We start from the raw sequence: 22,364 nt of genomic DNA, 5'->3' as shown, positions 1-22,364 counted from the left end.
GTTTTGTTGAAATATGATAACTCTTTTAGCTCGCGAGCTGGCTCGTTAACGAATCGAGATAGGATATCAGCTCAGTTCGTGAAAAAATTCAAACGAGCCGATCCGAGCCGAGCTGACCATGAACCGAGTCGCTGGCTCGCTCGGTTCATGGTCAGCTCGGCTCGGCTCGGATTGGATCGTTTGAATTTTTTCACGAACTGAGCTGATATCCTAGCTCGATTCGTTAACGAGCCAGCTCGCGAGCAAAACGAGCTACTATATTCCAGCAAAACGAAACTATACACATATCATTTACAGAATAATTGATGAACATGTTATATATATGTGAGGTGTCTATGACCTATGAATTAAACTAATGATTAATGAACTATGTTTGTGTTAATTTGGTCTATGCAGATATAATTATGGGTTAAACTAATGAACATGTATGTGAATTGTGAATTAATGAGTGATGAATTGTGCTAATTTGGTGTTATATTGACGTGGTTTGTGAAACTATGAGTATAATTACTATTTTCTATTGTCAAATTAGTTTGAAATTAACTAAAAATAATTATTATATATATTTTATTTTTTTCTGTTCTAGCTAGCGAGCTAAACGAGCCAGCTCGAACTCGTAAACGAGCCGAGCCGAGCTGACTCTGTGGCTCGTTAGCTTAACGAGCCAGCTCGAACTCGGACGAGCCAAGCCGAGCTGGCTCGTTATCCACCCCTACTGATGAACATGTATGTGAATTGTGAATTAATGAGTGATGAATTATGCTAATTTGGTGTTATATTGACGTGGTTTGTGAAACTATGAGTATAATTACTATTTCTTATTGTTAAATTAGTTTGAAATTAATTTAAAAATAATTATTATGTACATTTTATTTTTTTCTGATTTGGCTCGCGAGCTAAACGAGTCAGCTCGAGCTCGTAAACGAGCCGAGCCGAGCTGACTCGTTATCTTAACGAGCCAGCTCGAACTCGGACGTGCTGAGCTGGCTCGTTATCCACCCCACACCGGACAGTCCGGTGACCTCTGACTTTGCCGCTCAGACTTATGCGCGGCACTGTTCACACTGTGTAGTCGACCGTTGGCCCGCAGGGAGCCGTTGCTCCGCTGGCTCACCGGACAGTCCGGTGAATTATAGCGGAGGTTGTCCTAGAATTACCGAGAGTGGCTGGTTCAGAGGTTGGCGAGCCTGGCGCACCAGACAGTGTCTAGTGCGCCAAAGATTAGCACACTCAAGTCCTTTTGCTCCAATTAAATTATGTCCTCTAACTGAATTCTTTCTTGGTTTGTGTTGAAACTTATGCACCTGTAATAGATGGTATCTAGACAAACTCGTTAGTCTATGTGTTTGTGTTGGTCGTCAACCACCAAAATTAATTATAGGAAATGGTTAACCCTATTTCCCTTTCAAGTAAGCAACCGCCGGTAGCCTTCCGCGTCAGGAGTTTGCGGGAGATCGTCAGCTATCTGTGCGAGTACCCCCGACTTCGCTCGGCGTGTTCATTGCTTGAGCAAAATCGGGGTACATGTTTCAAGCGAAGAGAGGGTTTTCTCGCCGCAGCCTGACATCCTGCTCGCCCAGCTCTCGCTCTCGGTGTTGAGCTTGTCGGCGATCGCAGCGGCGAGAGTTACGCCTTTCTTGGTGCACTCGCTCATCGGGAGTTTCTCCCACCTCTGAGGCTTCGTCTCAGGATACGGTCCGCGCCGGATCCCGTTCCCCGACTTCATGATGTCGCCGCACGTTCCGGCGTTTGTTCCTCCGTCATCGTGCTTCGCGCTAGGGAGGCTCCTCCCTTTGCATGGTAGGCTCCTTGTCGGAGACAGGTCCTGACTCCAATCTCCCATGGATGAAGAGGATGTTAGGGTAGAAAGGTGCCGGCGCGACAGTGCTCTTCTTCCCGTCCTCCTTTGAGGACGAAGGTATCGGAAAGGTGGCTCATCGTATTCTCTTCCCCTAACTCGGGACATTTGTTTCCTTCTTCTGAGTGATCCGTGTCCACTCCTTTGTGGGCGAGGTGGACAATAGAGTTTTTCGGGTAAGCGAGACCCCGACCGGTCGATCTTTCTTCTCCCGAGGGTTCCCGATCCTTGTCTGTGAGGGATCATCTTCCCCCGAGCTGCGGGCGGTGGCGCCGCCCATAGTCTTGCTCCGGCTTCCCTCGGAATTCCTGAGGAAGGCCTTTTCTCGGGTGGATCAGCTACACGGTGCAGAGTTTCATCTCCGATCTAGTTGAAGCTGTAGCATCAAACATTCTCGAGCCTGGGCTGGACATTCGATCTATTAGGGTAATTCGGTTCGGTATGTTCGGGTTTATGAAATTTCGGGTTCTGAAAAACGAGAACCGAATTTTTCAAAAAATATTTTAGGAACCGAACCCAAATGGACTCACAATTTCGGTTCGGTATACCGAATAGACCGAATTGTAGAGAGACTAATATCTTTTGTTAAAATATATACAATAAATAATTAGTTGAAATTACTATTATTCAACCAGACTATAAAAATAACATATAAAAATGTATATAGTATCATTAAAATAATATCATTATTTCTAGCTAATAAAGTCATAAATCATATAATAATAACACCACATATTAAGATTTTTTTTTATATTTCGAGTTATTCGGTCTATTCGGGTTTTAAAGGTTAGAACCCGAATCAGAACTCATACATCGAAATATAGCACATATAAGAATCGAAACCGAACTCAAAACAAAAAAACCGACAATTCAGTGTATTGGCCTATTGGGGTTTGATATTCGGTTTTAAAATGCTCACACCTAATCCATAAAATAAAAAAAAAACAGACTCGGCTACCGAGCAAACCACCGCGAGCCCGAACCGTCGAGCTCGATTTTTTTCCCGCCCTACTCTGGCGCCTCCCTCGCGCTCTAGGGTTTTTCACCGCTCTCCCGTTCCCCGCTACTCGCGTTTTGCCGCAACGCGACCATGGCGTGGGGAGAGGACGAGGCTATCGGCCCCGACGTGGCCTCGGCGGGTCTTCACGTCTCGGAGCGGATCGGCCGCGACGCCGCCGCGCAGCCCGACCTGGAGGAGGCCCTTGAAGCCTCGCGCTACGCGTCTCACCCCTACTCCTCGCACCCCAAGGAAGTAAGCGCCCCCCTCCCCCCCTCCGAGCTGCCGTGCCGTCTACTACGTGTGTACTGCTAGCCGCGCACGCTTGAGCCGTTGGTCTGTCCCAGCGTCCCTCTTGGGCGAATGCTAGGTTGTAATTGAGGGTTACATCCGTTGTACTCGAGGTTTACAGCAGTTATCCAGGGAGATTCGTGTCATTGTTTCCCCCAGTGGAATGGGGTGGTGAAGAATCGATGAATGAAGGTGGAGGAAAACATGTCGACCAGAGATTTTAACTGTTTATTTCAAGTCACGGAAATTCTGGTGAATTTTTTTTGGTTGCTACAGACCTGCAGTAGAAGTTTTGACTCATCTATTGCGTTATAGTACGGGTAGTCTTGTGGCAAATTTTGGGATTGAGACTCCAGGAAAAAAATACCGTGTGTAACATGGGAGCAATTTACAATTTTGTGACATACACTGATACACATGATTCTCTAGAAGGATGTGAATCCTGAATCTGACATTAGAAAATGGTGAAAGGGTTTTTGGTCTTTTAGGTTACGGTGAAACTTGGAAATTGGGGCAAACAGGTGGAAATTGTCATAAACCAAGCAATGCTAGTTTTGCACAAAAAGCACTCACAAGTCGAGAAGGTTCCTATTTTAAACTGGCAGGCTCAACCCTATATGAGATCATCAGTGATGATGTTGAGCTCAAGACATGGTTGAACTATTATTTTTGCACTCTACAACCTTACTGAAGAGAAAACACTGTAACATTAAACCAAAAATAGATGCTCAGCTTTGTGCCCGAACCTTGACTTGTGGTTTCTTTTGGATTTCAACTCTACCCTACTCCAGCTTGCTTGAGACTAAAAGACTTTGTTGTTGTTCAACCTTTTGGATTGGTGACATCATTCATTCAAGGGACAAATTCTTATAGTTATTAGTAATTGAATTGAGGAGGTAGGACCGTAGGAGTTGAACATTTTGTTTGCTTTGGTTGGTTGAGCATGGGTCATAGTGGCCAGCTTTCACACTTTTAAAGTAAATAATTGTTTTTGGTTTTGCTTTGCATTTTTTTCGAATTCATTAAATAATTCATGTTTTAAGTCTTAGTTCTTAGGTTGTTAGGATGAAACACTGCGGACACATTGGTACACGTTAGAACTCTTTGCCTTGAATGCTGGAGATTTTTTAAAGCTGAAGGTCTAATGACATTGGACATGATGGTCATGTTGCATGGTCCCAGAAATGCATTGCTGGACCTACTCTTCTCTACCATGTGTTTATTCTAAGTTATAATTGAAGATAATAATGAATTTGTTCCACTATTATTTTGAAAATGCACTTTTATGTCCTCTTAATACATATTTTGTCTTGGCAGTGGCCTCCTTTGGTGGAAGTTGCAGAAATTCGTCAACTCCCTCCTATGTTGATTGAAAGATATAACACAGCTGCTGGTGAAGGAACAGCTCTTTGTGGGATTTTTTCTGACATACATCGGGCCTGGGCAACAGTTGACAATTCATTTTTCGTCTGGCATTTTGATAAATGGTAAATCACTAATATTTGTTTTCTTTTTTTACATGTGTGATTGGTCTTAAACAGTTAAAAGGGAATACTCTTCATAGTGAACATGATTTTTACCTGCTATCCAGATCTACCTGGTTCTCAATTTGTCGTTCCTGTTGGTGTGTTAGTTAGTAACGCTGTTGTTTTGTATAATTGTTTGTACAAGAACCCATTATTATTCCCTTCCATGGTCTATTTTTATAGTTGTTTTGAACCAGATGATTGCATGGTCTTTAATCTGTTAATTATGAACTTTTGGCCATTGTTAAAATTACATGTCAAACTGTACCGTGAGAATATTTTGTGGTGCATGGAAGCAGGGGTGGCTCAGCACTCAGTTACCTCTGTCAAGCCTATTATTATCGTGAGGAGATGCCCCTTTTAACATGTAGCACATTTGATCAACATTACCGTTAGTAGGTCTGAGGATAACATCATTGATTCGAGTTTATTAGATATAAACAACAGAGTTGGGATTACTATCAGTGTACAGTTTATTCCACTTTCTTGTATGTGGTCTAATGATATCTTTTCCTCAATGGAGACATGCCGTCCTTATTGCTTACAATTGTTTTATTTTTTCTATTTACCAGGGATGGGCAGTGCCAAGAGCATAATGTCGATGAGCAAGCAATTTGTGCTGTTGGCCTTGCTAGGGCAAAGTCTGGGATTTTCATTGAAGCCATTCAATACCTTTTAGTTTTAGCAACACCTGTTGAGGTAAGGATGATTATGATTTCCTGTTGAATTGCAACACACATGCTGACCTTAAATGGCACTTGGTAATCAAGTTGATATATGAAGATGGGCAAAATCTACATTACCTGCAAAATTCATCTGTTAAGTTAAAACACACTAAGCATTTGACACAAATTCTGCTGAATCAAATTGTTATCTGGAGCTATCTATAGTTTTGGATTTTCGTGGTGATATGATCGCTCAAGCGTTCAACACTGCAAGGAGTGGACCATCGGATCCTTTCAGGGCATGTTTAGTTTCTTTGCTTGCTTGGCCTAGCCCCAGTAGTGTCTGGGTAATGTGTCAAGATAATCAAAGTCATCTCTTACCTGCTAATATTGCTAGGTAAGGTTTGATTAATGCAAGTGCCCACTCTGCCTACTATGACATTGAAGCTGTTCCTAATAGTTTTGCTTATGTTTCCGATGTAATGAGATCATCACTGGATTTTTAGAGCATCTCCAACAGGAGACCTCAAATCAGGGCCTCTACTTTTGATTTGAGGGCTCTCCTACTCTTGAAGGTCTTTTTTTTGCATCTACTCCAACAGGAGCCCTCAAATCCATTCCAAAGGCATTGGCATACGGGACCCAGTCGTCATTCAGCCACACCCATTGTTGTTCCAATTGACTAAGCTATGGGGGTGAGAGGAGGGGAGGAGAACCAGGGAGCTCCCTAGACAATGCATCCTTGGGAGATGGGGCTGGGGGGGGGGGGATTTGGGGGCCACCACACAGTAGGTACTTGAGTAGAGGCCCTGTTGTATTAAGTTTTTTTTGTTCTGGCATAAAAAAGTAGATTAGGGTCTCTGTTAGAGATGCTCTAAAATATTGGAAACTACTCCCTGCCCCTTTTAAGTGGCGCCTAGATTTTTGTGCTGGACTAGATTTATAGAAAATATTAGTATCATTTATATATCCAAATAAGAGTATTATAGAAATATATTTAATGATTAATCTAATGATAATTGTTATGCACCATAATATTAGTAATATGCTGTATATATTCGGTCCAAGTTGAGTTCGTTTGACTCCTTGATATGTGAGAACGCCACTTTAAAAGGGACAGAAGGAGTATTTACAATGGGGCGTGAAAAGTACAAGCACAAGATCTTTCTCACATCCATGAGCCAACCATCAGTTTTGTCTTATCCTGTTTAGGTTTTGTGTAGCATTTGTGAGGAGTTAATTGTTAGGTTAAAAATATGAAATAAAAATATCTTTTGTTCAATAGAAATATTTAGCAATGGTTATACTGATATATTTACATCAGATGCCATGCTTTGATTATCTTTGGGACCAGCAGAATATTAGCTAGCAGGCTGCTACTTCGTCAAGGACAGTCGGTAAATGCCGGATGAACATTATGAAGTCATGTAGCAAGTTTACGTAGTGGAGTATCATGTCTTCAATGCTCAAATTGCTCATATGTCTCTTCGAAAAGCTTCCTGCCGAATTGAGACATGCATACAACATATGAACTTTATTCCTTATCAATAAGTCCTTTCCAAATTTGGATCTTCAACTATATGTACTTTGACTTGCATCTGTTGTGCCAGCTGATACTTGTTGGAGCTTGCTGTTCTGCTAGTGCTGATGGAACAGACCCATACGCTGAGCTTTCATTACAACCTTTACCTGAGTACATGATTGCCACTGATGGTGTCACAATGACATGCATCACATGTACAGAAAAGGGCCAAATTTTTCTAGCTGGTCGTGATGGCCATATATATGAATTGCAGTATACAACTGGTTCAGGTTGGCGTAAACGCTGCCGTAAAGTTTGTCTTACTACTGGTATTGGCAGCCTTCTTTCTAGGTAAATACTGCTGTAAGACCAGAACTATGATACCTTGCTTATCTGTATATATATGGTCACTTCAACCATCATGATTTTCAGGTGGGTAGTGCCAAACACATTCAAATTTTCAACTGTTGATCCAATAGTTGATATGGTCATGGATGAGGAGAGAAATACTATCTATACGCGTACTGAGGGCATGAAAATGCAATTATTTGATCTAGGAGCTAATGGTGATGGCCCTTTGACAAAAATTACTGAAGAAAAGAACATTGTTGATCCACTGGATGCACCTTATGGTGGCCGGAGGACTAATGCACCGCCACCAAGAACTGCACGATCACCAAAACCATCAATTGTTTGCATCTCACCTCTATCCGCTATGGAATCGAAATGGCTCCATGCTGTTGTTGTTTTATCAGATGGGAAGAGATTATTCCTCACTACATCAGGTGGGATTGGTTCTTCAGTTGGATTGAACAGTGGTCTGCGGAGGCCCACCTGTTTAAAAATTGTTGCTACTAGGCCGTCCCCACCTCTGGGGGTTGGTGGCGGGCTTACATTTGGTGCTGTTTCTGCAGCTGGCAGAGTTCATCCTGAGGACCTAGCTTTGAAAGTTGAGTCTGCGTTCTATTCTGCTGGTGCTCTTATAATGTCAGATTCATCCGCTACAGCCATGTCATCTCTGCTGGCTGTGCAGAAAGGTTCAGCTGCACAGCTATCCCTTCCCAGTACCTTTGGAACAGCTTCTAGAGCCTCCCGAGCTCTACGGGAAACAGTATCTGCTTTGCCTGTTGAGGGTCGAATGCTTTGTGCCTCTGATGTTTTACCACTTCCTGACGCTGCTTACATGTTGCAGTCTTTGTATGCTGATGTGGAATGCTTCACAGGTTTCAGAAAACCTTTTGAGAAGGCATGTATAAAACTTTGGGCAAAAGGAGATCTTCCTACCCAGCATATCTTGCCTCGGAGGAGGGTTGTTGTATTCAATACTATGGGTTTGATGGAGGTAATTTTTAACAGGCCTGTTGATATTCTAAGGAAATTGTTTGATGGGAACACCTTGAGATCACAAATCGAAGAATTCTTTAATCGCTTTGGTGCTGGAGAGGCTGCTGCAATGTGCTTAATGATAGCTGCGAAGCTACTTTATGCTGAAGATAGTCTGATAAGCAATTCTGTTTCTGAGAAAGCCGCTGAGGCATTTGAGGACCCTGGGCTTGTTGGGATGCCTCAAATTGCTGGTACCACTGCTTTATCTAATACACGAACTCAGGCTGGAGGCTTTAGTATGGGCCAAGTTGTTCAAGAAGCAGAACCTTTGTTTTCTGGTGCATATGAAGGGCTTTGTTTGTGCTCGTCAAGACTACTTTATCCCATATGGGAGTTTCCTATTATGGTGATTCGAAGACCGGCTGGTACTAATAAATGCGAGGATGGTGTAATTGTTTGCAGGCTTTCAGCTGGGGCCATGGAAATTCTTGAGAGCAAGATTCATTCACTGGAAACATTTTTAAGATCTAGAAGAAATAAGAGAAGGGGCCTTTATGGTTATGTTGCCGGCCTTGGTGATTCTGGTTCCATACTCTACAAAACAGGGCCTATTATTGGTCCTGGAGGGCATAGCAATGGGAGGAGTCCATATAACTCCCAAATTCAAGATATGGACCCTGCGGACAAATCAGCATCAAATAAAAAGCCAAGGTTGCTTTATACATCAGCAGAACTAGCCGCTATGGAGGTAGGTGTTAAGAATTACTCAGCAGAATTAGAGCACATTTTAATTCTTTCTTTCTCACCTGAAACACATTGGATTAACAGGTGAGGGCAATGGAGTGTCTTAGGCGGTTGCTTAGGAGATCTGGTGAAGCACTCTTTCTGCTTCAACTTATTTGCCAGCATAATGTTGCCCGCTTGGCTCAGACACTGGGCAATGATTTACACAAGAAATTAGTTCAATTAACATTTCATCAGTTGGTATGTTCAGAAGATGGTGATCAGCTTGCAATGTGTCTTATTTCTGCACTCATGGAGGTAATACAGTCACCGTCCTGTTCCTTACTCTCCCAATACTAATGCAGGAAATCACAAGTGCAACATGCACATTTAGAATTTTCAACTATTTCAGTTTAGGTCAGTAATTTTATATGATTTTTGCAGTACTATATTGGCCCAGAGGGCAGAGGAACTGTTGAAGAAATTAGCACTAAATTGAAGGAGGGTTGCCCTAGTTACTTCAATGAATCAGATTACAAATATTACTTGGCAGTGGAGTGCCTTGAGAGAGCAGCATCTATGGCTAATAACCCTGATGAGAGAGATATTCTTGCTAGAGATGCTTTCAACCTTTTGACTAAAATTCCAGAATCTGCTGATTTGAGTGCCATATGCAAGAGATTTGAGAACCTAAGGTTAGTGACTTCCTCTGGTAACAAATACTGTATCTGGTCAGTCAAACAGTTTAACTTTGATCATCAATATCTGAACTTCTATATGGGTTGAAAACAGGTAGACATTATTAGATTGACTTATACTGTATCTTGTCATTATGAAGACTCCTTTTAGAATTTATATCTCTTTTCACTCAAGAGAATATATTTTTTCAGTAGAAAATATCTGACTTTGGTAGGAGTGGAAGTACTGTACTCCCTCTGGTGAAACATTAGAAGTCGTTTTGTATGAATCAGCGTAGTGTAACAAAAGATGCCGTTCTGAAATACCGAGGCAGTGTTACCCAGCTTTGCCCCTGCCTTTCTTTCACATGCAGAAACGCTTCGTCGGCTGCGCGCTGGCATTGATTCGCAGTGACCGTGTTTTACTCCAGAGTCCAGACAAGTGCCATGCAGCAAGTAAACGGACGCCAAGCAGAAAAATAGGGGCCCCATGCAACTTAAACGCCCACATGCAGCAAAAAAGGGCACCATGCACCATAAACACGTGAAAATGTGCACATGTGGCCACTAGGTTTCGAACGCAGCTCGCTGCATCCGTAACCAGTTGTGATAGCAAATACAGTGCGATAGGAAGGACACTGGATCCTACTTAATATGGATACAGCTGAAATTAGCCTCTAATTAATTACTCATTGGTACGCGAAATGCTGTCCAAAATGACGTCTAATACTAAACCGGAGGGAGTATTGTTTTTCAACCTAAAATCTATCAATCTTGATAACTTTATTTATTTTTCACATCTGCCAGCTGATATATTCCTATTTTGGGTTTAGATTTTATGAGGCTGTAGTCCGGTTGCCTCTGCAGAAAGCTCAAGCACTTGACTCCAATGCTGATATTACCAATGGTCAAATTGATCCAAGGCATCATGATACCATAATGTTGCAGCGTGAACAATGCTATGAGATTGTTATGAATGCTCTGCGCACTCTCAAGGGCGTCGGGCATAGTCGAATGCAAAGTGCAGACAAGTCATCTGGTGTAGCAACTGCTGTTGATCCAGCTTCTCGAACCAAGTATATCAAACAAATTCTCCAACTTAGTGTCCAATGGCCAGACACAGTTTTCCATGAACATCTATACAAGACACTTATTGAGCTCGGTCTGGAAAATGAGCTTTTGGAGTATGGTGGTTCTGATTTGGCTTCTTTTCTGCAGAGTGCTGGTCGTAAGCATCAAGAAGAGGTGTGCCGTAATCCTTGTTTTCCCATCAAAATACGTAACCATGGATACATGATTAGTACTTCCATCAAACTGGAAACCTTATCTGGTCTGTCAACGTGTTGGTGATATTATCCTATTTTGGGGTTTGCCCATTTTGACATACAAGTAAAAAAATTGGGCAATTCTAAGCACCTTCCATTGATCATGGTGTGTGCTTGTTGAAAGTTACCTTCATTTCTTGTGCAGTTGGCCTGGATTTTATGTTCTATCATGCTACTTCTTTGCCCATGCATCTTGATAATACAGAACCAAACTAACAGTACATTTTCATGTGTCTTTTTTCATGTAAACAAAAGAATTGCTTGATTTGATCAGGTTTGCCTATAGCATTCCAATCAAATACTCTGCTGATCTGAATTTTAATACCATGTACTTGTTCTAGCTGATAGACGAGTTATTTTGCCACATAGCTGAGAAGAGCTTCCTTAGATACTGGCCATATGATTACATAAATACCTTTCATGTCACTGTATCCAAGTCATTATTGTCCATGCACCATTTTTAGTCTTCATCATGTTGTCTGGATCGGGAAGTTATTCCTGACTATCTATTTTTACCCATGTAAGGTTCGGGCAGTTTCTTCAGTTACATCTGGAGCTGCTAAGTTGCATGATTTAAGTGCACCTATCTTGACTAGTCAAACAAAGTATCTCGAGCTCCTAGCTAGATACTATGTTCGCAAGGGGGAGCGTATTGCTGCTGCCAGGATGTTTTTAATATTGGCAGAGAGACAGTGCTCCAATTCTGAAGAAGTTCCAACTCTTGACAAGAGGTCGCTGGATTTTGAACCCTTATTTTGTTTACTTCTATGATTTTTGTAATTTTGTATTCGTCATTTGTATGAGCTAACAGTATAAATTTACTTTTGGAATCCAGGTATGAATATCTCAGAGATGCAGTGCTTCAGGCCAAAAGCGCAGGCATAGAGGCTGATTCGTCTAGAAAACCTATTGACAGTAGCACAGTGGATTTGCTTGAAGGCAAACTTACCGTGCTACGCTTCCAAATGCAAATCAAACAAGAATTGGAGCTCATGACTGCACGGGTTGAAAATATTTCGAGCAGTTCTGAATCCCCTAGTGGTCTGTTCCCTCGTGACAACATTCTTGCTGATGCAGAGGCTGCTAAGGCTGCTAAGGATAAGGCAAAAGAACTATCATTGAATCTCAAGAGCATCACTCAACTGTATAATGATTATGCTGTTCCATTTGAGCTCTGGGAGGTATGCCTTTTCTTTGTTCATAGCTTTGCTGTGTCTCAATGATTCTTATATTCTTGAACTATGTATTAAGCTCTTCCATAATACTTCTACTACTATGCATAATAGCGAAGATTATGGTCCTGCAATATTTTAAAGATATTGTTGAAATAAGAGATATAAGAACCAGATGAAACTTGAAACAACATGACTAATCATTGGTGGTGATAACACTAGCCACGTGGCAAGCAGGATACTGAGTTTGGCAGAAAAATCAATAGTGAGATTCTGTGAGTTGGGTTTGGTGGTACTCTGGGGACTGGTAGAAGTTATCTTCTCTCCTTTGATAAACCTAATTTTGAAAGGATTTCCTTAGCCGTGGGACTTATGCCCCCTTTGGTTGGGCTTTTCAATCTGTTTTGGCTTTGAAAAAGGGTGTGTTAGTTTTGGCTTATTTCCAGTTTCTGGCCGCCAGAAGCTGCTGCAGACTGCCAAACGTCCAGCTTTTCAACCTGCTTTTGTGAGAATCGCTTGGTGAAAACCGTCCAAAAATCAACGTGAACATAGAATCTGCTGAGCTGTCACAAAAGTAGGAATCCGCCACTTTCTAGATCCTAAACCCTATGGACCCCTACCACCACACGTAATCCCCACGATAATCAGATTCTCCCTACAATTAGATTCTCAGAAAAGCTCGTCAGTAAAAAGGCGAAACAAACAGTCCAAAAGTCAAAAGCCAACCCAAAGGGGTTGACTTCCACCAAAAGCCTTCAACAAAAGCAACCTCTTGCTAGTAGAATTTTCACAGCACCCTCACCCCTGCTTTCACCTGCTGTGGATTCTAAGTTTTCACGAAAATTACTCATCTGCCAATGGTTATGTTGTGCACGATTTGTTGTTTCCCCTTCCTGTCCGCTATTTCTTCCCGTCGGCGCTGCCCTGTGACCCTGCTGGCGCCATTGTTGCTTCGCTTGCCTGCCACCACCTCGCTTGGTGTGCATGGGGACGAGGGCTCCCTCGGCCAGGTGCGTGTTGAATAGGGGTGAAAACGGGCAGGGTACCCGAAACGGGTACCGGATACGGGTACTGATTCGGGACCATTTTTCGGATACGAGTACGAGTATTTTTATATTCGGGACGGATACGGGTAATACCCGGATAGTACAGCTTCGGATTCGGGTCGGATACGGAGCGAGTACTACACGGTAAATACCCGTATATTCGGGTCGGATACGGGTACCCGGAATTCGGGTACCCGTTTTTTCTTTTTCTGCATAATAATATAGTTATAAAATCATAACTTGTACATACGAAATCGGATGAAGATAAAGTTTATATGAAAATTGTAGAGCTCGAAGAGATCTATAACTTTGTAGTACATCACATTTTTGTTTAAACATATTTTTAGGCCAAAATCATTGAAATAATGTCTAAATTTATATCAAAATAATAGACTATCATTTTCATGTGGGGACTTAAGATTATCTCAATGTGGGAACTTAGGATTATTTTTTTATAAACTATTTATTAATATTGGTAACTTATTTGCAATTTCCGGTCGACGCTACAATATTTTTATGAATTTAATTGTATTTTGATGATTTTCTACAACAAGAAATTAATAATACACCAAATAGCCTAAAAAATTCATGAATTTTTACGGGGACACAACATATATTCACATATAGTTCTCAAAAACATTTGCACTATAAAATCCACAAGATGTTGGTGTTTCTTCCATTCCACTCCCACTTATTGCGTGAGTTACACGTGAAATCATTTTATGTATCGAAGTTTCAACATAATTAATATTTCACTTATCATTTTCATGTGGCGACTTGAGGTTTTATTTGAATAGAATGTTTATTTGTTTTGGTAGGTTTTTTGCAATTTTGGGTCAAAACTAGTGTATTTATGTATTTTAATTATATTTTGATGATTTTATGTAGAAAGAAATTAATAATGTACAAATAGCCTCAGAAATCTATGAAATTATACGAAGGTACAACATATGGCCACATATAGTCATAAAAATAATGGGATCATAAAATCCAGAGGATGTCAACGTTTCTTCTATTTTATTTCCACTTATTGCGTGAGTTACACGTGAAATCACTCTAAATATCCAAGTTTCAACATAATCAATACTTCACTTTACCATTTTTATGTGGGAACTTGAGATTATCTTCTATTAAATGTTTATTAGTATTAATTTACTTGCAATTTTGTGGTCGAACAAGAATATTTTATGATAACCAATTAATGCATTATCCGACAAGTATCCGATATCCGATCAAATAAATATCTGGTCCCTGTATCTGTATCCGTCCCGTTTCTAACTATCCGTATCCGATCCCGAATCCGTTTTAAATACATTAGGGTAGGATACATGATGAGCTAATATCCGTCCGTATCCGCCCGTTTTCACCCCTAGTGTTGAAGAAGACGAGCACAGGTGAGGCTGCCTTGGCGTGCAGGGAAAAAGGCGAGCTGCAAGCAGGCGTGGGCTTGAGTGCCGTCTGTGGACTGCAGCAGCAAGGCCCCGCTGCCAGCGGGCAGGTTAAGGATGCGGGCACAGGGGGCTGCCGGCTGCTGGTGTAGGTGTCACCAACTGTTTGGGTTGGTGGCCCGAGGTGCAGGTAGGGCACATGGGTGCGGGCCTGGACTGTGGAGGCGCAGTGTCCGGTGATGCAGGTGTGGATGACTGAGTAGATAGGAGCCTGCATACAGGGAGAAAGGATAAAAGATTGGGGAAGAAAGAAAGGAAAATGAAAAAATATGATAAATGGGATTTGATAGAATTACCTGAAAACTTCAGGTATTTCATCATGGCATAAATGATAAAACAAATTAGCTGTTCCTCACGTACTGTTTACATGAAAAAAATATTTTCCCTATTCTGAAATGTATTTCTATGTGAATCAGTGAATAGTACAACGTTTTGCGATCAATTTTCTGCTCTCATTCATTTAGGGGCATTATAGGCATTTCACACAGCTCACAAGTCACATCAGCTACTCTGCAGCATTTTTCACCAAACGGTTTTCTATTTTCTCAGTCTACGGCACACCCTGACTTTTTCTACAGCCCATAGCTTACAACAGTTTTTTTAGAAGCCACAACTCAACCAAACATGGCCTTAAGCACCTTGTGTGTATTCTTATCCTTAATTCTTATAGTATTGGGTGCATCAAACCCTATTTACTTGTAACTATACACAGTAAGGCTTTCTCCAAGGGCACACCCTAAAGCTCTCCTAACCATATGTAGAGGGGGAGATGTAGGTAGGGTTGGTAATGGAATAATGGATCACGATCCAAATGTTTCTTCACAATTTGTTTGAGACCTTAATTAATTTTAGTTCAAAAGTAAATATAAATAGAGCTTGATCCTAATCCGATCTGGTTCTTAAATTTTATAGTGTAAAATTTAAAGCCCATTACCACCCGGGTGTAGGTGGTTTTCTTCTCCAACGGTTCTCCCTATAGCCCCCTCGTTGGATCTCCCTATAGCTCCCCCTATGTACAGGGAGACAGGAATCTCCCAATGTATATAAGGGGATCACTTTGCTCCCCCTATACGTTAATTAACACGTTTTAACCCTAATTAAGCCCCATGACATGATAATAGTGTGTATTATGGTACTACAAATATTGTATGATTTTTTTAAAATTTCAAAAGGTCACAAATACATGTTAATTAATTGAGTTATAGTGTATACTGTATAAGGTGAGTTGTATAGGGAGAATAATTGGAGACGAAATTTATGGGGAGAATATTTTAAGGGTAGGTAGTAAAATATATTAGAAAGTATAGATAAAGGGATATGTATAAGGGGACTGATTGGAGAGAGCCTTAGGACAGAAGGTTTCTAAATTAACTCTACATAACTGGGTTTAGGCACTATTTGTCTGTTTGTTGCCGTTGGTAGTAGGAGTTCCCTGTATCTACCAAATCTTGCATCTATGTTGGGTTATTAGCAAATGATTTCTCTCAAAAAGACTTGGCATGCTTTTTTGTTAGGTTTGCCTGGAAATGCTGAGCTTCGCTAATTACTCTGGAGATGCTGATAGCAAAATTCTTCGAGAAATTTGGGCTAGACTCCTTGATGAGGCACTTACAAAAGGTGGTGTTGCAGAAGCATGTTCTGTAGTGAAAAGAGTAGGCTCGAAACTTGATCCTGCAGATGGAGCTTGTTTACCTTTAGATATAATATGCCTTCATCTTGAGAAGGCTGCATTGGTAATGTGTATTCTGTAGTTTTCGTACATGCATACTTGAGACTAACTGTGAGAGTATTCCACTTGGTACTCAATATTATCCTGCTCTCATCTACAGGATAGATTAAGTTCAGGAGAAGAATTAGTCGGTGATGATGATGTTGCAAGAGCTCTTCTTGGTGCATGTAAAGGTCTTCCTGAACCTGTACTTGCTGTGTATGATCAACTGTTATTGAACGGTGCAATAATACCCTCACTAAATCTGAAGTTGCGCTTGCTGCGATCAGTTCTTGCGATCCTCCGTGAGTGGGGGATATCTGTCATTGCACATAGGCTTGGCACCACAAGTACTGGGGCTTCAATCTTTCTTGATGGAACATTTTCACTGAACCAAACAGGGACTGCGAATCAAGGTGCTCGAGATAAAATAATTAGTTTGGCTAACAGGTAAATCTGTATGTTACATTCATTTATGATTCTCTTTCAACTGGACTATTGTTTCATACAAATGTGCTTTTACCAATTGTTTGAAAATGCTGTGAAATCCTTAAAAAGTTCGTTACATTATTCTACTACTTGACTTTTATTTTGTTATTTGAACAATGCTACCACTTCACACGTCTGCTAGGATATTCTCTTACATTGCATTGCAACTTTAGGTACATGACTGAGGTGAGGCGATTAAACCTTCCACAGAACCAAACGGAGAATGTCTACCGTGGTTTCCGTGAACTTGAGGAGAAATTACTATCTCCTTATTAGGCAATTTTCAGTTGTTCTTCAAGATTGTAAAAGAAGAGTCGAAGGCTCTGGATTCACTGCAGCATGATCTCTATTGTTCTGTACATATATCTGCAAGAACCCAAGGCTTCTTTAATCATTATTAATTAGAGGTTATTCATGACGGTGTGCAGCCTTCTTTTATTTGACTTAGAGCCAGTATGGATTACAGAGCTGTTGTTGTGGAAATTGTCTAGCTGTCTTCATTACTTCTTAATAATCTTTTGGTAGATGCTGTTGATCCTGTTTTACCTGAATTTAGGAAACAGCTAGAGAACTCAGGCAGGACTTTCCACCAGAAATACAAGTTGGTTTTCATGTTGGAAATCGAAATTTAGTATGTACCATGACATTGTACAGTTCGTTAGTAGATTATTTAGAGTGTTGTAAGCCTTGTAGCTTATGTTTTTGTTGGCATCAAGGTATCATTCCTGTAGCTGAAAAATAAACGTTATATTGTCAGAAATATGGAATTCTAGGTTGTTTTTGTTCCATTCGTTTGGTTTTCGTTTTCCTCCTTTCCTTTTTGATGTTTTGTTGCGCCCGTGCGGAAATGACAGGTTGATTATAGATTAATGCCCGTGGATAGGATCTTATCGATTAGGTTAACTATACAGTTATCCTAAAATGTGGTGTCCAATACTCAATAGGGCATGGAAGCGAAGAACATCAAGGCTATGCCCGATATTGCTGTGTAATGTTGTTGCAAGCAGGTGAAGGCTTTCTTTGGGAAGGCTTTTCGGAGGTGGCTTCACTATTTTCTACAGAAGCTCTAACAAATGATGATTTCAAAATAGCATTGCTTTAAAAGCACTTCTCTGGTGAAGCCAAAATACAGTCTCGATCAGCTTTGGCTTCCGTATTCACATGAATCTTGTTTTAGATTTCACACCGTATAGAACCACACCGTTGACCCCTCGTCTTTGGTCTGCTTGTTGACTCTGTCTTCGCGTGCTTCCTCGCTGTCTCTAAGCTCATGCTAAAACTCTCCTTGCACGCGGTTAGTGACACTGGATTTGGCGGAGCGAGTGGGCTGGCCATGGACCCGCTGTTGTCAAGGCAAGTCACGGCCGGTCATAGGACAAGTAGGTCACGATCTAAATATTTTTTTTGCCGATTTATTTAAATTCTTAATTAATTTTAATTAAAAATAATTAAAAATAGAGTTTGAGCCTAATCCGTTTGGTCATGGATTTGACGGGGTATTTGGAAACTAGTCTAGAAATCATTTCGCCAAATGATTTTTTAAATGGCGTTAACTTCTTTAGAAAAGTTGCTTGATGAAGAGCAGTATGTTTGTTTAGCTTTAATTTATACCGGTTTCTACTACTTTTACGATGCTTTATCTTTATGGATTATAGCTACAACAGTCTAAACAACTGGTTTTAATTCAAAACGAACAGCCCGAAGACATAACCATGCCATTTTTAAAAAGTCAAATCCCTGCTAAAAGGGACCAAAGTTGTCCGACAAGCATTTCCTAAGGTTTTATTCAACTGCTAGTATAAGAATCATCGCCCCGAGCATACACAGGGTCCGTCATGATATTTGGGGGTCTAAGCAAAAATCTATATGGAGGCACTATACGGAGATTTAAGTCTGCTATTTTTTAACTTTTAAATGATATCTAAAGAATAAAAAGGTTAATGATTTACACAATTTTATTCAAAATGATATGACTGGAGGCACTGTTACAATATTTTACGAGTCGTAAAATTATACAAATTATATAATATAACTATGTATTTGTTTTGAGAGCGAGTATTTTACTTTAAATTTGTCAAACTAGCCTAAACCTTAAAACGCACAGTATATCAAATCTAAATACATTAGAGCAATTTTTTTGAAAAACAAAGTTCAGCAAACTAAACTAGGATTAAGCAACGTAGGTTATCAAGGTCAGCCCTCCGGTAGGCTAGAAATTAAGCAACGCGACAAGTATAGGTGTACAACACCTTCCGTCCTTCCCGCGTCAATCACTATTTAGTATTCATCATCAAGCAGACTGTTGCACGATCTCGAAGAGATGATTGCTAGAAAATCAGAGAGACACAACAATGGAACGAAAATAGAGATTTATCTATATCGTATATGTATTTGGATATAAGCTGGACAAACGGGGGCTACAGACCTTGGGGGCTCTGAACGGTCGCATACCCTCCGGGCCAACCCTGAGCATACCATCTCGAATACTACTATAAGAATCAACTCTCCGAGCTTACCGGTATTGGACACGTGATCGGGGAACTAAATTGGTGAACCTTCTATTCCTGTTAACAACCTGTTCGCTTAACTTTAATCTATACCGACTTTTACTGTTTATACAATATTTGTCTCGTGAATTATAGTTGCAGCCGTCCAAACAACTGGCCTTAATCCGAAGTGAATAACCTATAGACTAAGGAGAGGGAAGGTCTCGACACGTATGTATGAGATCGGGGCCAGATCATGTCATGTAGTCTCTTGTACTTTAGGATTCTTGCTGACCGAAGGACTCATGCGGATGACTTCTCCTTCCATTTTGATATTGTAGTGACGTCACGGTTCCCCGTGCCATCTTGTCTTCGTAGCGACTATCCCGTTGTCCTTTGTTGATTCTCCTAGGATGAAGCGGGGAGATTACCATGGGTCAGAAGTCAGAACCCGAACACGGATCGGTATGCCCTTCGGTCGATCGAGTGCCTAGATACCGTTTTATTAAAAATCTTATGTTAAAAATGGCTTCATGAGTCGTGACCAACAACCTAGATGAAATTTATTATTAGAGAATTTACAAAATTGATAGGAGTACAATCAGTATTTATAATTTGTATTGAATAATTAATAATCTAATATAAGCAGGTACTCTGAACTTTGAATAAAGTTTATTTAGTAGGAGCTTTTGATCTGCACTTCCAGTGACAACTACTACGCGGTGAATGCCATCTTTTGCCTTGACTAGTTTAATATGAATATGTAATCGCTAATTTTTATAAAGTCATTCACGTCAAACCAACTAGTAGTTGTCCACCCAGTGGGGTGCAGTGTGCCACGTAGTCCAACCACAAGGGCCATTGGGAATGCCGCTTTTCCTTATTCCTTCCTTTCAAAACTTCGCGCTGTTAATGATTTTGTTACTTAGAGTAGGTATAATGATGGGACTGGAGCTGGCGAAATCCGATATAAGAGAAGATCAGGAAAGAGAGAAGAGAGGGAACAGGCAATTCGCGACGTGCCCGCCTGAAGCTTGTGGACACGCGATCCCTTACCTCTGCTCTGCTGCTGTGCATTGTTTATGGAGTGTTTGGTTTATAGAGACTAATTTTTAGTCTCTTTAATTTATACTATTTTATGTCATAAGTTGCTAAAAACGGAGATAGATTCTGTATTTAGTAATTTAAAGACTAAAGTATAATAAAATAGAGAAACTAAAAATTAGTCCCTAGAAACCAAACACGTCATTATACTATGTTTAACTGTTTACTCTAAATTTTACCTTGTATATACCACTTATATGCCACATCAGTGTTCTCTGTTCCTATATATCTCTATCATCTACAACGGTTCACTCTAAATCAAACATATATATCTCACTACATTATTATTATATACATTTCTCCTCAACTAACTCAACTACCATTTATTTTCTTTTGACTTTTTTATTTCCCTGATGAACAGGTCGACAGCCAAAAAAAGGGAGAAATGATGATCCGTGCATTTTTTTAATTACGTTTATAGTGTTTACTTATTGTACATGTAAATCTTTTTAATTTTTGGTTTTCTTTTTTTCAATTTATTTTGTAAATGTGATAAGTAAAAATTTTGTTTAATGCGAAGTGTAATAATTAGTGAAAATACAATATGTCGGTGCCAAACTTAAGTCGTTAATTGTCCTTGTTCTTCAAATATTTATCAAACAGTAATCACAATATTTAATAATATGTGTAATTATTGTTTTGTGTTAAGTATTTTTAATAATCGAAATTTGTACATTTCAAGGCCCCGAACATCAATTACCTAGTCCTATACAAACAACTTTAGTTGAGCGTATATAAAATAATTATGCGAAAGTAATAAAAGTTCGAGATCCAAGTTATTACCCCTCCCTCGTATTATCATTACATGTGTTCTAACTTATTTTTAACGGTAATTTAAATCTGCAGACTTCTCTTGCAAAACACGACTTTTATGGATTCGTAAATTCCTAGACTTCCCGTGGAAGCCACAGACACTTGCTCCTGATTTTCTCAACACGATACACCTTCTATAAATACAAGCCTAACCCCTTGCCTCTCTCACATCCACTCTCATACCACAAGAGCTTGCCCCCCTTCATGGCGTCTTTCAGAGAGTTGGTGAACACTTCGTCCTTCGACGACTCCGACGAAGAGATCCATACCCTATTGCTTTTGTAAGGTCTTCAACAGTTTGACATTGGCGATTCGAGCCGGCTGCATCGGCGTTCTTCAATGTCTCGTCCAGTTATCCATAGGGACCACGCTGCTGGAGAAAATCTCATCAAGCACCACTACTTCGACCCAAATCCAATGTATCCCGCGCATGTTTTTTGTCGTAGGTACTTTTCGTAACTACTTATGTTCATTTTGTTTTTAGTACACTTTGTATCTGAATTATTTCCAATTTCTTTTAGGTTTAGGATGCTTCGTTATTTGTTCCTTTGTATCCTTCGACGAGTTTAGCACGAAGACGAGTTTTTTTACTGTTCGGTGCGATGCTACTGGTTTAGCTGGACTAGGCCCATTGCAAAAAGTAAGTGCTGCTCTGTGTCCTTGCTTACGGTTTGCCAACCGATATGGTGGATGGGTACATTCAAATTGGGCAGACTACGACTAGTGATTGTCTTATCCGGTTTTGTCGTGCAATCATCTCTTGCTTCAGCGAACGCTACCCCCGCATTCCTAACCAAACTGACATGGCTAGTTTACTGAGTGTCAACGCTGACAGGGGTTTCCGGGAATGTAGGATCCATTGGCTATATGCATTGGGAATGGCACAATTATCCTACTGCATGGAGTGGGCAACTCTGTGGACGCAACTCTTGACCAACGATGATTTTAGATGTGATCACTTTCGTACGACATCTGGATTTGGCATGCCTTATTTGGTATGTCAGGCACGAACAATGACCTCAACGTCAGTGTGAATGGTACCACATACAATTTTGGGTACTACTTAGTTGACGGGATATACCCTAATTGGTCCATGTTTAAGAAAGCAATTCATCATCCTTTTGAGGAAAAAAGATTCACTTCACCACGATGCAAGAGAGTTGTCGTAAGGATATCGAGAGAGCATTT

The 22,364-nt window shown here is 40.6% G+C and overlaps 1 protein-coding gene across 2 annotated transcripts; it reads left to right on the top strand.

Moving 5' to 3' along the window:
- The first annotated feature begins 2,801 nt into the window (after positions 1-2,801).
- LOC103639423 (nuclear pore complex protein NUP155) lies at positions 2,802-17,561 on the top strand. 2 transcript variants are annotated; one of them, XM_008662168.3, is made up of 14 exons: positions 2,818-3,110; positions 4,464-4,633; positions 5,245-5,371; positions 6,948-7,210; positions 7,292-8,933; positions 9,014-9,226; positions 9,353-9,603; positions 10,419-10,830; positions 11,436-11,641; positions 11,746-12,091; positions 16,091-16,309; positions 16,406-16,472; positions 16,575-16,734; positions 16,947-17,561. In XM_008662168.3, the coding sequence occupies exons 1-14, from the start codon at positions 2,949-2,951 to the stop codon at positions 17,047-17,049; spliced, it is 4,341 nt and encodes a 1,446-aa protein (XP_008660390.1). In that variant the 5' UTR covers positions 2,818-2,948; the 3' UTR covers positions 17,050-17,561. The 2 variants fall into 2 exon arrangements, with proteins under 2 accessions (XP_008660389.1, XP_008660390.1); XM_008662167.3 differs by having other exon boundaries at positions 2,802-3,110; positions 16,406-16,734.
- The last annotated feature ends 4,803 nt before the right edge of the window (positions 17,562-22,364 follow it).

Source organism: Zea mays, chromosome 9, assembly GCF_902167145.1.
Source record: "Zea mays cultivar B73 chromosome 9, Zm-B73-REFERENCE-NAM-5.0, whole genome shotgun sequence".
Taxonomy (NCBI): Eukaryota; Viridiplantae; Streptophyta; class Magnoliopsida; order Poales; family Poaceae; genus Zea; species Zea mays.
The sequence above is the reverse complement of the archived record's forward strand: the minus strand, read 5'-3'. Positions and strand labels throughout refer to the sequence as shown.